This window comes from Protopterus annectens, chromosome 13.part0 (assembly GCF_019279795.1).
Source record: "Protopterus annectens isolate FY-2018-M chromosome 13.part0, PAN1.0, whole genome shotgun sequence".
Lineage (NCBI taxonomy): Eukaryota > Metazoa > Chordata > Ceratodontiformes > Protopteridae > Protopterus > Protopterus annectens.
In genome coordinates, this window is record NC_056747.1 from 344,603,546 (window position 1) to 344,621,661 (window position 18,116).

The window sequence follows — 18,116 nt, forward strand, 5'->3', positions numbered from 1 at the left end:
CTACTCCCCAAAACAGCAAGTGCAGAGAATACTTCACTCTATTCCCTTTACCAGGCCAACCCAGCAGGGACGCTAGTCCAAGTTTGGCCCGGGGACTTCTGTATGCATTTCCTCCTTTCCCACTGATCTCTCAAGTAATACAGAAAGCTATCGCTCAGAAGGCCTCATTGATCCTCATTGCTCCTTACTGGCCTCGACAAGTGTGGTTCCCCTTTCTACATCGATTTCTTTTGAGCGACCGTGGAATCTGGACCTAGTTCCAGATCTTTTGATCCATCAGTCGGGTCAGTTTCATCGCTCCCTCCCCTCTCTGAACCTCACTGCTTGGTTCCTCCACTTCCAACCGTAGCCAGGCTTCCTCAATTATCTCACTCTGTTAGAGATATTTTGATAGCTTCCCATAAATCTTCCACTCGAAAGATTTATTTGAGTAAGTGGAGACGCTTCTCATATTGGGCACAAGGAAAGGACATAGATCCTTTCACCGCTTCCATCCAACTAGTCCTTGATTTTCTTGCTGAACTCTTCCATGCAGGTTCATCTCCATCTACTCTTAAGGTTCAATTGGCAGCTATTTCTAATTTCCATGTGGGTATTTCTGAATCTGCCCTAATGTCCCACAAACTCTGCAAAGCCTTTTTGAAAGGAGTTTTTCTTCTCAGACCTCCTGTAAGAAATCCTCCTTCTCCTTGGGACCTAAATTTAGTTCTTGCTTCTTTGATTCTTCCCCCTTTCGAACCTGCAGCTTCATGTTCCTTAAAGTTATTATCATGGAAAACTCTCTTTCTGGTGGCTATCACATCAGCTAGAAGAATTTCAGAACTTCAAGCACTCAGTTGTCGTTCTCCTTACCTTGTGTTCCATAAGGACAGAGTTTCCTTCGAACTAACCCGTCCTTTTTGCCTAAGGTGGTTTCAACATCAAATCTAAACCAATGCATTGACCTCCCTGTCTTTTTCCCGGATTATTCAAATAGGTCTGAACAAAAATTACACTACCTGGATGTTCATCGTCAATTAAGGTACTACTTGGACAGGACGAAACTATTCAGAAAATCTGATCAGCTGTTTGTCTCCTATGCGGAAAGCAGAAAGGGACTTCCAGTTTCAAAGGTATCTTTATCCAGATGGCTAACATCTCTGATTACCCTTGTTTATGAGATTAGACACCAAAAACTGCCTAATAAACCTAAAGCCCATTCCACCAGAGCTTTGGCTACTTCTCTAGCCTTCCAAGACAGACTGCCTATTGACACCATTTGTGCAGCGGCTACTTGGGCTACTCCTCACACTTTTATTTCCCATTATAAGTTGGATTTAGCTTCTAGGCATAGAGCTAATTTTGGTTCCACTGTTCTCAGGAGTCTGTTCCGTTAGGCCACCGGGACAAGGTGCTAGGGGCGGTCCCATCCAGCAAGAATGAAGGCGAGATAGACAACTTAACATATAGAAGTTATGTTCTTACCATAACGTTCCATGTTAGTTGTCTTCTTCTCGCCTTCTTCTTCCCACCCTCCTTCCCCCTGGCCTGGACAGACCTAGAGGAGTTGTGATCGTGACCTCTCTTTCTACCACCTCTTTCTTAGTCATATGCTATTATGCATATTTTCTTGTTTCAGGATATAGGTCACCCCTTTTCTTCCTGCTGTTAGAGGTGGATTCTGTTTCACAGTTATACTGTTTTTGATATAAGCTGGGTTAGCTTACAAACGAGATCTGAGGTAACTCTCGCCTAGCATTGTGGGATATAAGGGGAGCCTCGAGCCGGTGGAACCAACTCTCGAGCTTTTAGAGTGGCCGAGTCGGAGCCGAGGTCGGCTCCGAACCCATCCAGCAAGAAGAAGGCGAGAAGAAGACAACTAACATGGAACGTTATGGTATGAACATAACTTCTATTTTTAGGACGGTCCAACATTCTAGTGGACAGGCTAAGTCGGACCATTCTGATGCCTTACGAGTGGTCTCTGAATCCGTCAGTAGCGGAACAGATCTTCAGCAAGTGGGGTCAACCTTGCTGTGATCTCTTCGCATCTCCTTCCAACATGAAGTGCAGCAGGTTTTTCGCTCTGAACCCCCCGCCGGGGGAGTCCCCCAGAGACTCTCTAGTTCATGCTTGGCCTCCTGGTCTTTTGTATGCTTACCCTCCAGTCCCTCTCATCCCGAGGCTTCTGCAGAAAGCTTGCCGACTGGGGAACACGGTGGTCCTCATTGCCCCATTCTGGCCTCGCCAGATATGGTTTCCCTTCCTTTGGTCTCATCATCTGGCTCCACCATGGATCCTAGATCCCTCTCAGGATCTGATTTCACACCCATCGGGATGCCTCATCCGAATCTGGACAGCCTGAAGCTCACTGCTTGGCTGCTCTGGTTCCCGTGATCGTTAGGACTCCCGGTCTTTCCTCCTCAGTTAAGTCTATTTTGGTAGCTGCTCACAAGTCTTCAACTAGAATGGTTTATCGTAGCAGGTCGAAACGTTTTACTTTTTGGGCCTTTCGGAGGAGTTTGGATCCTTTCACGCCTCCAGTTTTCACTATCCTTGATTTCCTAGCTGATATTTTCCAGTATGGAGCTAGTTCTTCTACTGTCAAAGTTCTATTGGCTGCTTTTTCTCATTTTCATGTGGGCGAGAATTCTGCTTCCTTGGCATCTTCTAGAGTGTAGTGTGTAAAGCCTTTATTAAAGGTACCTTTTTGCTACGGCCCCTGGTCAAAGATCCTGTCCCCCGTTGGACCTTACTGTGGTTCTTCAAGCTCTGGTTGCCCTGCCTTTCGAGCCTGCCACTACTGTTGATCTAAAATTTCTATTGTGGAAAACAGCCTTTCTGGTTGCTATTACTTCTGCTAAGAGGGTTTCGGAATTGCAGGCCTTGGCCATAAAATTTTCATACATGATTTTTCATAAAGATAGAGTTTTCCTTCGCACCAATCCATCCTTTCTTCCTAAGGTGGCATCAGTAGTCAATATCAGTCAGACTATAAATTTGCCTGTGTTCTTTCCCAATTTTACCAACAAAATGGAATACAAACTACACATGTTGGATGTTCACAGACAGTTATGATTTTATTTACACAAGACAAAACATTTCTGTAAATTTGATCAATTGTTTGTCTCATTCTATAGATCCTTTTTGGGCAAACCTATTTCCAAGGTCACAATAGCTAGATGGATTTCATTATGCATCCTGCAGGTGTACAAGGACAAAGGCATGTCTCCTCCAGGTCAGGTTAAAGCTCATTCCACCATGTCCATGGCTACATCTGCAGCTTTCTGGTCTAGTGTATCTTTAGATGACATTTGTTCAGCAGCTACTTGGTCCTCTTCTCATACGTTTATCTCCCATTATAATTTGGATTTGACATCTAGGAGAGCATCCTTTGTCTCCGCGGTGCTCAGGAATATCCTTCCATGAGGACCACCCAGGAGTTTAGTAGCTGGGGACTCTGTCCCACAGATTGAAGATCAAATGAAGTAAACTACTTCAGATAAAGAAGTTGTGTACTCACCATAATGTTCCATCTGAGTAGTTGTACTTCATTTGTCTTCAAACATCCCTCCCTCCTTCCCCCGGACCTTTGGTGCATGTTCAGCCTGCGGGCTGTTAGTATAGGTCTCACGTTTGTTATCAGGTTGGGTTATAAGTGTAAGTTCAGCAAACCCGATCTGGGGATGGAAGGCAAGGGAGGTGGATTATGGTTAAGGGGAGGAGTCTGGAGTTTTGAGCTGATGCTTATAATCTTTGACGGTTCGGATCTGACACAGATCCGTATTCCCACAGGTTGAAGACAAATGAAGCACAACTACTCAGATGGAATGTTATGGTGAGTACATAATTTTTTTTTTTTTTTTTTTTTTTTATTTTTTTTTTGGGACAAGATTCAATGTGACGAAAGATCTAGACCTCGGAAATATAAATTAATTTAACAACTTAAATTCCACCAAGGTACCAGGTCTTAACGACACTTTGTTGACTGTGCTTAACATGAGATTACACTTTTTGTGAATTTTACCACTGGATGGTTTTGGTCACATGACTGAGTAAGGATTATTTAAATTGAGTAATGATTATTTAAATTGTGAACATTTTATGCACTAACAGCTTTGACAGTCTTTTGTATTTTGACAAAAGCTCTTAACTGTTGGCATTGGTTTACGTTTTTAATATGTAGGTCTACCACAAAGTTCCTTCAAGTTTTTTCAGATTTTGCTTCATTTGTTTACTCTTCAAGGGTTGGCTTTGGTTATTGGTTACTAGTTTTCATTGAAAGTGTCCCAAAAGTTAAAAGAAAGAAAGGCATTTATAAAGATGGAATGTTGTGTATTTCACATAAGAGGAAGACTTTTGAAGTACAGGAAGGGTCCCTCCTAACGTTTTGAAATATGAAAGTTTGTTCTTTCTGCTTGGTTTTATTGTTAAGAGTTTTGTTTTCTTTTATTTTTTTTGTAAGGCCTCTTATGATTGGAAACCCCGCTAGCCCAAAATACAGCAGGCCAATCACAATGGACTCTAGTCAGGAAGCATCAGTTGTTCATGGAGTACCGGTAAGTTTTGCTTTGCATTTTCATTTTCTGGATTTTTTTTTTGTTTGTTAATTACCAAAAACAAGGCAAATGAAAAAATGGTATGTATAGATAGATGTTTAACATTGTTTTTGTTTACTGGGTATGTCTTGATAAACAAAAGACCATTTCAGAGAAGAGTTGGAAGGAAAAGCTTCATTACATCAAAAGCAAATTGTATCACTCTACATACTCTGGTACAAGTCTTAGGCAGTTTTGAAATCAGAAGCTCATTAAAATGCATTGATACTTGCACAAGTTAAATTGTTAAAAGTTGTTAAAATGAATGTGATGTTTTGAGTTTTTAAAGTGTATTTTCATTTCTTCCTGTTAGGACATTTGCACTCATTAGAAATACAAATGAAATTTATATGTATGCCTTTTTACACACTGTAGTATCAGTGTTTAGAAAACCAAAAATGACAAATCACAGTTTGTTTTTCTATTAAGCTGGACATGCTTGCACTGCAGTGAAGTAATGCAAGAACATTTTCATTGTTTCATGCCTTGGTTATCCATTTCATCTATCCTAATCAGCACTCGTAGTAGGTGAAAATTGGTACCAGCAATCGGAAAAATCATTGAAGAAATGAACATCACAAAATAAGGCAACACCCAGTTAAAATCCCTCTTGTCTCAGATAGTAGCAAGAAGTTTCTAGCCAGTTAATGTCCTTTTACTATGTTAGAGGAATACTTCAATTTTTTAAATCATCCTCATCATAGTGGGTGAAGAGCTAAATGGCATCAGCAAAATTTAAATACATTACTCTGGTTATTATTTCTTTCACTTTATTCATTATCGTTAAGGTTATAGTCAAAAGCAGTACTCATCTTTTTAGCAGCAGCCAATGAGAAAGCAAAGGCCAGTTACATGAGCAGAATGAACCAGTCATTGTTATGGTTTGTTGTGGTGGGGACAGTTTGTGTGTGTCAAAGAGAAGCAAGCTGAAATATATTACTTTGGCCATGCTTTCTTTATTTCATGCACTTGCGATATCTTGGACAATTTTTTTCTTGCAGGTATTTTTCCTTTTCCTAACAGGGCATTAAATATTCCATTATCTATGATTACTGGTAACCATACACTCTACCCACAGCAGTCATCCGTTCTTTTTTTCTCTTTTATATATAAAGATACAGAGTGTTGTAAGGCTATGGCTGTGAGTAGTAACAGCAAATTGAAATGCATACGGTGGTGAATATTTATTTTACTTTTTGGGTGGTTACAGAAGTAAATGCCAAAAGCTGATATTTTGCTGGGGGGAATAGTCTGCGTGTGTTAACTGCTTTTCAATTTTTTTTTTTATTTTATTACTGTAGGTTCCATTTGTATTTCGTCCTGTAATTTCTGATTTACCCTTGCATAAGTCAAACTTGTTTTAAAAGCCAAATTTCTGGTAAACACTTCTTAAATTTTATGTTATTTTAGATATATATATATATATATATATATATATATATATATATATATATATATATATATACACACACACACACACACACACACACACACACACACACATGTGTGTGTGTGTGTGTGTGTGTGTGTGTGTGTGTGTGTGTGTAATATATATATATATATATATATATATATATATATATATATATATATATATATAAAGCTTACAGTAATAATGAATTTTGATCCTGTAGGTGAATGTGTGTGTGTGTGTGTGTGTGTGTGTGTGTGTGTGTGTGTGTGTGTGTGTGTCCTGCAGTGATTTGGCTCCCTACTAGGATTATTTTCTCTGTTATGTTCCCACTAATTGCTGGAGTAGGCTCTAGCTGTCCCATCACCTTCTACAGCATCAAGTAGGTAACTGGAACATGAATAAGAAGTATCTATAATACTTTTTATGAGTAAAAATACTTACTAAAAAGAAAGTTGCATGATTGATTACAGTAACCATAAATACAATAAAAGTATTTTTAAAGAACAGTTTACATAAGCAAAGTTCAGAATGCCCCATTACAAGACATGTTAGCATAGCTGATTTCAGCAGTGTTCATGGAGAGTACAGGTAGTATAAAAAGGTTTGATGTAAAATTTCTCTTTTAGTGGAATAATTGGAAAAAAATAAACAAATTTTAAACACAGTTTGCTTTTAGAAGTTATATTCAACATACATAGATATCATTAAGTAAACTTTAGTGAGTCACTTTGTGTGTGTGACTTTATAGGATGCCTAAACTCTTTACGTAGCATCTTTAGACATTAGAACCACTTGTCAGATGAAACATTCCCAGCCTGGATTAGACTACCTTCATCCATAATGGATATTTGTCTCTCCAGATCTCCTATGCTACACTTCGAATTGGAAGAAAGAAAAACTTACTCTACACCAAACACGGAGGAGTCATTTCACTTGGCAGAATGTCTGTCAAAAATCGCTAATTGCTGGAGATTTTTTTTTTTGTATTATGTATGCCTGTGGTAGAGCTCCTGTCTATAGGCACACCCAATGTTTGGAGTGCTTGGGGAAATCTGAGCCCTTGCAAGCTAGAGATGTGTGGCAACTTAAGCCAAACTACCAAGACGTGCTATAAGAAGATGCTGAGTATTTGTTAATTAGAGCATTTGTTGTTTGCTTCTACGTATGTGACCAGCATTTGGCTTCTTCCACTTGTTCTTCTCCAGAACAAAAGTTAGTTAAATCTAGTAAGCTAGTACAAGTAGCTTACACTTATTTCCCTCCTCAACTTCATAAATTTACAGGAAAATTCCAAAATCTGTGTCTATCTACAGTTTAGGTTTCTAATACGTTATGCACTATGACTCATTTCTTAAAAACTTAGTGATAGTTGTGTTGAGTTTGTCAGAATACCTACATTAGTCATTGTAGAGTAAACTCAGACGTAACTGTAAATGAAATTCCCTCCACTGAAGTTCTCCACTCAAACAGTAATGTCCAGGAAAGGTACATAAATCTGCCTGTTTCTTGTCATAAATCATGACAGGTTGTCCGAGAATATTTTAAAAGCTTAGGGAAAAAAGACCAGTTTCCCCTCTCGTGATTTGTCTATACCAGGGTATCATGAGTAATTTGGATTGACGTATTCTCAGCCAGCTTCACCAGTTTCAGTGCTTTTGAGAGTACTGCAGTTTATTATTCTGGGATTGGCTCTGAGGATGTCTGCTACTGTTCATCCTACATTGGTTCCAGCACCACTGTCTTCAGCAGTACCAAGATTTCCAGCATCAGTATTGCCTGCTGTGATGTTGCATACCCTCATTATTTTGTCACTAACCTTTTTGGCAGCAGTGTCTGTATTGTCAGTAGTGTCAGTATTGCCTGTGTCAATGCAGGTACCCAAATTTCCATCATCAGGGCCAGTGCTGGGTGTTCCAGAGTTGGGCCTCAGTATGAGGGATGCTAATATTGGCAGTCTTCTTGACCGCATTGGCGGAGCTATGACCACTATTTTCTTACAGACCGTTACAACAGTGCCTGCTGCAGCGGTATTTAATCTAAGAACTCAGACATGGTTAATTATATCATCTGTACCAGTTGTGGAGCATTTAGGCTTATTGTACATTCCTTGCAGCAGAACTTATTCAGGCATTTTGCATTCTCCAATTATCAGAGTTCTCCTCCTCCTGTTAAGTGGTATTCTGTATCCCCTGAGTAACAGTTCCACAACCACCCTTTGAAGAAGTACCACAAAATAATAGCCAAGACTAAACATCTTGACTTTCCAAAGTGTTCAACGTTTGAGGACTGTGATGAGAACGAGGACCCAAGTTCTCTGACCTTTGCCCCACCAATCCGAAGTTTGGGAAATACATCGCCATGTTTGTATGGCTAAAAGGGATAGACCCCTGGCTGTAACGTAGGTGATTGCGGTTTGAGTCATACCTCTCAACCTGGAAACATCAAAAATCTGGACAAGGCCCATGAAAAATAGGTACAAATCTGTACACTGATTAACATCAAATTTGCATACATAATTATGGAATCCCGCCCACTCCGATGGAATTGTGGGATACTAACTTTCAAACACAAACTGAAGAACAGACAACCAAAATATGGCACCAGAGTCCCCCTGCAGCCATTCCAATGTCCCATTACCTGTCTTATTTCGCCCCATTTACCATAAACACTAATGTGTGCATACTGCTTTACTTCTACAATGATTATTTAGACTTTATTTTTACATTTTATAGCACAGTGCACAGACACTAATAGACATCTGCTAAACAAAGCAATACTGGCTCACAATGAAAATAGACTTGGCATTAAAACTTCTCGGCCCTTGAAACTCACATTCATTGAAACAGCATTGAAAGACACACCACATCCAAGGAAAATGCATCTGCCCAGTGGTGGATACAGATTAACTTTCCGCTGTTTTCAAATCATTGGCCCCTCTTGCACACAAAACAAGAAACATAGTGGCAGGCTGCCTCTCTCCATTAGAGATACAGGTGCTAGATCTGGGGTGCATTTCTAACTTCCATGCACTAGTCCAGGTTTCTCTTGAATAGGGTTAGGGAAAAGCTCTGCTTCACACAGATGGGAAACCTGTTCCAGAAAAAGGGAATTCTCTAAGACATATACCTGACTGCTTTAGAGGTGTTGGGAAACTGGACCAGCATGTGGATACTCACATGGACATTAAGAGAACTGCAATCTGCATACAGTTAGAAATCAAACTATAGCTGCATTCAGGCTAGATATTTGACATTAATATTCAATTGCATTTAGCTCTTAAAAATTCTCTGCATTATAATGAAATACATATCCTGTCAGGCTTGGTTCTGGTACCAAATAAAACATATCAGACTGTGCATTTTCCTTAAAAAAAATCTGTAGAAATATTAGTTATTATCCAGGATTGTCAATTGAAACTTAAAAAAAGTCACAATAAGACAAACATTAACTCATTCACATCTTACAGATGTTAAAAGATACAGACCTTGACTAATGCATACTTTTAATGGTATACCAGGAGCCATTTCTGACAATATCAAATCATAAAGCATGCTTCAGACAGAAATAAGTAACACAAGAGCAATAAATTCTTTTAAAATGTGTAAACAGCAAAGTGGTTCAGTAGAAATTGTTTTCAAATGGTAACATAAATTAGATTGTGAGGCATAAACTCAATTTTATATTGCTGATTATACCATGAAAGATGATTAGTAATTAAAATGCATGAATGTGATTGGTTGTTCATTAGTACATGTCAATGTAAATCAAGCATTACCCAGAGAATGAGGCCTGCTCCAAAAGCTCAAAACAACAGCAAAATGCTGCCATTGTAAATCATTGTAGATTAAAAATACATCCCATTTTCTCTGCACTACTAACAAGAGAATCTAAATTAGCAGCCTAAAAAACAAAAAAATAAAATACACCCTCTCTGCACTAAAAATAGCCTGGAAATCTATATGGCATATTAAAACATATATTCAGCACAGCTGCACTGTGTTAGTAAGGTGTGAGCATCCTTGAGTACACAGCTTGATGAGTAAACATTCTAGCTGTAATCTACTCAGTCCAAGAAAAACAAACTGGCAGCAGCTATACTAAAACAGATGTACTGTGGAGGTGACTTCACATACATAAGTGTGTGCATGAACACTAAGTGTATCACCAAGGCATCACCCATTGTTACAGTCAGTGAGAAGCAGCAATCGAACAAAAGTTAAGTTCTCTAATACAGTACCATTATTTTACAAATCTATCAAGCTTTTTTTTTTTTAAATAATGCCATTGTATAATCACAGTAAATCATATCTGTGTATAGGCACTACAGATTTACCCATGGCTAGTTGTGATTAGTTGCACCAAATATGGGTAAATCCTACATTATCCGCAAACAATAATGATATACACCTATTTAACAGATTCCAGCAAAGTTAAAATGCTCGTGAAAAACTCATAGATTTAAATATCTCAGCAATTGTTACAGGCAAACACACAATATGAGCAGAAGTTTTTTGGAGAATTGCCCTTACTCAAAGGTAAAACAATCTTCAACATAATATTTATATACATATAAGTGGAAAGGAACGTGTGTGTGTTGAAGTTATTTCATGCAGCCCATTTGCATAGCTTGTGGAACACACCCCAAACCTTGCATTCCATACAAATTATAGAGCAATAATTATTTGTAGGTTTACCTGAAGTTATCTAACCTTTCAACAGATTAAATGCATTTGCTTAAAGTAATTTGATTTTAGGAATATTAAAGTGACTATAAAACAGTGCAAGTATTATCAACTCTTGCTATATCCACTGTGGTACACCCCCAGTAGCATTTATAATGAAATGAATGATTTCACGTAGATTAGACTTGAATAATTTGGTTTTATTAGCATGCCTAAATATGTACCTTTTGTGTTATGATTTGTAGGTTGTGTGTATGTGTAAAAGTTGTAGGATTGTGGATTATAAAGGGTGCATGTGGGAGGGGAAAAACTGATAACATGTAAGTGTTTCCTGTTAGTTTTTCTTTGCCTGAAAGGATCAGTGTGATGGAAGAGTATAAACATGTGGTTAAGAGGCATTAAGCTATAAAAAGAGCTTCTTCTAAATGAATAGGTCTTTTTAACTGCCCCTTTTAATTAGATTAAGCGGGCAACAAACACCTGCATTTTTCATACTTGCTAGTAGCAACTGTTTTATATTTATGAGACTTTGCTGAAGTACTACAAGAAAATCTCAGTCCTTCATCTTTGTGACTTGGGTTCTTGATAGAAAAGGGACATCTAGTTTGCTAGCCAGCTTCAGCAAGTCTGTGTCTCAGAACCTCCCTAGAATATCACAGTTTTCTACTTAAGTTTTTGACATATTAAATTAATGTAGAATTGAAAAACTGTAATTATGTTTAATTCATGAAAGGTGATGGGCTTTCAGAATCAGAACTAATATATTTTATTAAGATCAACAACTGATCTTTTTTTGTAAATCAACCATAGCATTTCTTGCAGACTGATATCTTGCTTAATTGTCAGATTGTTTGCCAGTAGAAAATGTTGTGCAATACAAATGATGAATGAACTTTCCCACAAACAAAGCTGTATCTGAATCTTGCTTTGGCAGTAAAAGGTAATTCCAAGTTATGTTTTCTTACAAATTCTACCTTTTAATGAATCTATTCGATTGTTCCTGCCCAGTAAGAGTGGAGAATATGTGCTTCCTTTTATACCTATATCTAATATCTCTATCAATGATATATGTGTGTGTGTGTGTATATATATATATATATATATATATATATATATATATATATATATATAGTTATAGATACACACACACACACACACACACACACACACACACACACACACACACACACACGTCACTGTTACGTACTCCTTACCAGTTCTTCAGCCAGCCAGGATATCCGTCCCACAGCTCCTGCTCACAGCATACATGTTCGCCAGCCATTACCGTAACTATTACCGGATCCATAACCGTTCCCGCTGACAGCATTTGAGCGCCAAGCAGAAATGAGCTCAATTCTGGATCTGAGCTCAATTCCGATAGGCTGGTAGCACTGACGGTGCGGACGACATCGCGCATGCGATGACGTCAGCAGAAACCGTGCGAAAAATGTAAACAACTTGGAAAAAATCGGGAATGAAGGGGTGCCACTCGGAAATCGTGGCACCCCTTCATTTGGACCCTATAACCCGGTTAAACCCGAGTAATTCGGGACAGTTGGGAGGTATGGTTTGACTAGTATCTCCACCACTGAAGATCCAGCTGGGGAGAAGACTGAAAGGGTGGAACCCACTTACCTTTCTTATAGATCTTACCTTTTACTCTGTACTGTAAAAGGTGCTTAAGGTCTGAAATTTTTTGCTGGTTGGACGTCTTCGGTGGATTGCTGGTTTCATTGGCTGCTTCCTGGAAGGATTGCTCTAGCCCTGCTGCTGCCTGGAAGGATTGCCCTAGTCCTGCTGCCTGCTGCTGCCTGGAAGGATTGCCCTAGCCCTGCTGCTGCTGCCTGGATTGGAAGGATTGTCCTAGCCCTGCTGCTTGCCTTGCTTGCTGGAGTCTTGCCCTGGAGAAGTGCTGTGGACTGGCCGACTGGGTGGTGTTGTGTTCCCCCCTGCCTGCTGCTTGCTGGCCCTTTAGCTGCCTGTTCTCTTCTGGCTGAGAGCTTGTTTAAGTAGCCCTGCTGCTGCTTTTTCTGGAGGTAAGTGGAATTTTTTTAATGGATAAATTCTTTGGAATTAAGGTAGATTTTCAAAGATTAGTGTGACAAAGGGAATGAAATATTGCCAGCACAGCTACTAGTGAATTTTTTAAATATTAAATTTATATTCATTCACTAGCTGTGCTGGCACTATCTCATTCATTGATGGTGACAAGATGTGTGTAACTGTATATGGATGTTCAACATGTGGTGATTATTAACTAGAACAGTTTCTAATCTGGTTTTGGACTTGGTTACAGTGAATATATAATGACTTCATGATTTGTATAAGATGCTTAGACTGTAGATCTGTCTTTTCTAGTCTGTCATCACCATGATGTTTACCTTGACCTGTGTTTCTTCCTAGGGTGTCTGTCGTACAGTCTTCATATTATAGTGAGGCTTAAATGTAGCTTTTTGTCTAGTTTGTCATCACAACTGTTTACCTTTTATCTGTGTTTTCTAGGGTATACCTTCTATATCAAAGCTTAGTTCATTTGATGTTACAGTGAATATATGACTACATGATTTGTATAGGATGCTTGGACTGTAGAACCGTCTTTTCTAGTCTATAATCACCGTGATGTTTAGTTTTGACTCGTTGCACATTTTTCTACTTATTGGTAACTGTATGTGATATTAAAGACTTGTGCTGAAGGGTGCTAGAGTAAAGGGGTGTGGCTATTAAAGGGAATGGGTGTGGCTTGATTGTGCATAGGGCGGGGCTTGTTTGTCAGGAAATGGCACAGTAGAAAGGTGGCAACCCTATTTCAGTCCTGTGGAAATTTGGTGAGCTAGAGGCCTTTGACATTAGCCTGGGCTTCTGAGAAGTAGGTGACAAACAGGAACTGATCCATCACCGAGCCCTAGGATACTCAGCTCGTTTCTGGTTTCCTGGTGAAAGCAGTCTCACCCAGGGCCAGTGCTAGAATTTTGGGGGCCCCCAGCAAGTTTCAAGTTGGGGGCCCTACCCAGGAGAATGTAAAGTGTGACCAAATTGCCAGCACACCCACTTTCCTGCCGAGCTCATCCAGCACTATTTAAAGGTCACTATAGAGGTGATCATTAAAGGCCTTTGTGTTTATTCCTCCTTAATTCCAATGATTGCCTTATTTTCCCTTTACCGTAGTTAAAATCCTTACTTCTTCTGTACCCTTGTTCCAAGCTTCCCCTAAGTGTTGTTCTACTCCATCTATGGCACCAAGCTCATCAGTCATTATGCTGTAAAGCCATTGCTGGAATGTACCCTGCTACATAAGTAGGGACGTGCCAGTGTGGTTCAATAAATTTATTGTTTCATTTTGTCATCAACATCAACCCTCTTTTTCACATTTTCTACTTGGGGTCAGGGTGTCATGTTAACTTTTGCAGTTTATCTCGATTCAATGTCACACTCCTGCTCTCTTGGACACTCATGCCAGACTGTCATATATCTTCAGTCACACAATCCTATCTGTTGTGAAAGGGCAACTGGTAAGAGCTTCCAGAATGGTCAGCCTGGATGAGGATTTCACAAAGGAATGTGCTCACATACGGAAAATGTTTATTCATAGAGGTTACCCAGTAACTTTTCTTGACCCGATAGTTCAGGAGGTAATGGATAAAAGACACAGTAATGTGTACTTGCCACTTCTGAGGACTAACATTGTAACACCTACTGACGACAATGGTGTTAACTTGGCCGAAAGGAATCAGTGCGGCCAGAATGTGAGTATGGTACTAAATAGTGATCAATTTAACAACAGTACACCTACTGTCAAATTTATTACCACCTTGAGCACAACAAGGACCCTTTGTTCATCTATATTGAAGAAAAACTGGGACTTGTTTAAAACACAACCTGAGTTATATGAAAAACTAGGGTACCAACCTATGATAGTTTACAGGAAAGGGTACAATATCAAAACCCTGTTAGAAAGGCATGCCATGTCAACAGTGAGATGTCCTGGTATGCATAAATGCCTGAACTGTAACTACTGTAAGTATGTCCACGAAGGCAATTCGTTTAGCCTGAATGGACAAGAATTTAAGTTCTGGAATAAATTTGATTGTAATACTACATTTACCACCTACCTATCCAGGTGTACATCCTGTCCAGCATTCTACATCGGTAAAACCGAAAGAAAATTGCGTGAAAGGATGTATGAACACCTGTATGCTATTAGAAAAGGGAAACTGGAGAACGCACTTGCAAAACACACGGCGGCCTACCCTAACCATGGTTTCAGATTTATGGCAATTTACCATGTAAACATTGACCCGAGAGGGGGCCCTAGAAACTTGAAACTGGAGGAATTGGAATTGAAATGGCAGGTGAAATTGAATGCATATAGCTTTCCAGGACTAAATGAGTCTTGTTCAATAGGAAGTTTACTAAAACTGAACAGTTTAAAGAGATGATGGCCTTGTCATTTCACATTCTTTATGTTTTTACGTTCTTGTGTATAATATTCCGAATTTCTGTCATTTTCAGTTAATTTTATTGTCAACATGTTAGACACGACAGTTGTGACATTAGGTAGGTCTAACCCACTACATATTATACATTAAAATTACAGACTAAGTATATATAGTATTTGAGAACTATATATACTTTTTGAGTATTTTACATTAGGTTATACCATATACATAATTACCTTACGTTCCTATTGGAAGCTGAGCTTATTATTAACATGTAGGACTTTAAATTTGGAATTTAAACAAGGGGTTTATAGTATTGACAATATTGGAACAAAAACATGGAAATACATAAATATAATGTTTTGAACACACTACTCCTCTTGTAAACACACCATTATTATACTTATATACTTACATATACAGTTATTTTAAATACAAATATTTATATATCTTTCTTTTTTTGTTAAATTATGAACACTTTTTATGTAATTTAGAATAATTTTGCGTCTTAGATTTGCTTATATTTACCCATACACGATTTCTGTAAGCTTCGGATCAGGAGTCAATAGTATATTATAGGTAGATTGATTACTTGTTGAAATTATATTATTATTAACACGTTTTTTGTATTTTGTAACATTTAACAGCAACCCATTTAAATGTTTCAACACAACTATATGGATTTTATATTAATAAGTTGATGTGATTCATGCACTCTCTGCTTTTTATATGTATTTAGAGTTCAGACATTTGTCACCATTTACGGCTCTTGTAGCTTTAAATTTAAAAAAAAAAAAATTTAAAACTGAATTAACGGAGTTAATTGTATGACGTAGGTTGATTGAGCCATTTTAAATGGTTATGTTGTCAGTGGCTCTGTTTCTGAAGAAGTTAGCTCATATGTGCTGACGAAAAGCGCTTAAAATAAATTTACTCCTTTTGGCTGTTTTCCGCTGTTCACGGCTTTTTTGTTTTCCCTGTTTGGTTTCGTTTTAACTTCAAAGATCCATGCTTAGCCATCTCTGTTCATTGTTCTCTTGAACAGCCCATTTTCTCTCATCCCCTGATGAAAATGTTTCTCAGAGGTGCTTGCTATTTAAAACCTCCCAGAAGAGCACCTGCTCCAGCCTGGGATCTTATTTTTTTCTGGAGAAACTCGCTCCTCCTCCTTGTGAGTCAGCTGCCTCTACAGATTTAAAGTTTCTCTCTTGGAAGACCGCCTTCCTCTTGGCTATAACTTCAGTAAGGAAGGTTTCGGAGCTGCAAGCTTTGATGGCCATGGAGCCTTTTCTTATTTTCCATGCAGATAGCGTCTCTCTGAGGACTAATCCCTCCTTTATGCCTAAGGTGGTTTCCAGCCTGACTCTTAATCAGTCCATACAACTTCCTACCTTCTTTCCTAATCCTCACAATAGAGGTGAAAGGATCCTACATTCTCTTGATGTGCATAGACAGCTCAGGGTTCACCTGGACAGGACTAAGGACCTTCAGAAATCAGCACAGTTATTGGTCCATTTTGCCCCTGAAGCCCAGGACAAGACTATTTCTAAGCAGACCATTTCTAAACGGATTGCACACTGCATTACTTTGTTATTTTTTTTCATGGCAAAGCTCTGCCTCAAGGGGTTAGGACCCACTTTACTAGGGCGGTTTCCACTTCGGCAGCCTTTCTAAGGGGTGTCCCTACTAAAGACATTTTGGAGGCTGCCACATGGTCTTCTGTACACACTTTCACAAAGCATTATAATTTGCCTCTGTTTTCCAGAGCCAGGGCAGGGTTTGCCACTGTGGTGTTGCAGGGCATTATCTCCAACCCTTGATGCTGTTGGCTCCTCCCCCCTTTTTTCTCTGGGCTTTGGTAATCAACCCATTTGTTAGGACTGCAGCAGTGAAACACGATGAACATAGTACAGTTGTGTACACTTACCATAAATGTAGATGTTTGAGTGTATTCACTGTTGCAGTCCTGGTTCCCCCCCCCCCCCTTTTTGTGGTCCTCTCCTATTCCTTTTTCTGAGGTACAGGCTTAATTTATTTGTTAAATTGGTTTTTGATTTAAGCCTTACTTTATGGGCACTCCTGACTTGTTATATGAGGAAGTGACGTCGGCTGCCTCCTTTTTTATCGGACGCTCTGACGTCCTTTATAACTGACTACATTTTTACTTACCTTTGGTATTCTGGCCGACTGAGGGTTACCGAGAGCCGGATAACCCATTTGTTAGGACTGCAACAGTGAATACACTCTAACATCTACATTTATGGTAACTGTACACAGCTGTACTTTCTAGCTTTCCCAGTGTGAGAAAAAGAAACTTATCAGAGAAAGCCAGTGGACCTAGATTTCTAGGTAAATTTCAGTAACTGTCTAGTAAGTGCATTGTCTGGATGCCAGGAAAAAAGAAATAGAGGACCAAAGGAAAAGCAGTTATAAAAGGTGCCAAAAAACACTAACTGGGAAAAGTAGTGTAGCTGTTCAACAAAAAGCAGTGCAAGCTCCAGACATGACTTCCAGTAACCCCGAGCAAAGTATAAGGTAACCGCACACAGGCCTGGCTCAAATAATTGAAACACTGATGGAGTATATCAACTCAAACAATAAAAGGATGGAAAAATCGAAGAAGCTTTAAACAGATATTCAGATAAGGTGATGAAGCTGTAAAACCCAGAGGCCGAAATGAAGAAAAGTCTGGCTGAATTTGAAACTGCAGAAGAAGAGGTGTTTCAAAAAATAATAGAATTAGAGGCCAGAGCACATAGGGAAAACCTGAGATTTTCTGCTGTACCCAAGAAGCTAGAAAGAACAGACTGTATTACTTTTATGAAAGCACAAGTAAACAGCTGGACTAGTATTCCACAGCAGGATTTGTTAAGTTACAGGGCACATTGTGTGTATGCTGCAAACCTGGCTATGACAAAACAGTCTAGACCTTTAATAGTGAAGATGCAATATTCTCAGCAGAAGGAGTTGGTTTTTACTAAACTGTGGCAGAAGGACAAAGTACTAA

The 18,116-nt window shown here is 39.0% G+C and overlaps 1 protein-coding gene across 1 annotated transcript in view; it reads left to right on the top strand.

The window, feature by feature from the left end:
• LOC122787314 (heat shock factor protein 1-like) overlaps positions 1-18,116 on the top strand; it is a 592,645-nt gene that overhangs the window by 231,773 nt on the left and 342,756 nt on the right. The window contains exon 7 of the mRNA XM_044053959.1: positions 4,445-4,538. Coding sequence (XP_043909894.1) covers positions 4,445-4,538 — 94 coding nt within the window. The remainder of the gene's footprint in view (positions 1-4,444; positions 4,539-18,116) is intronic.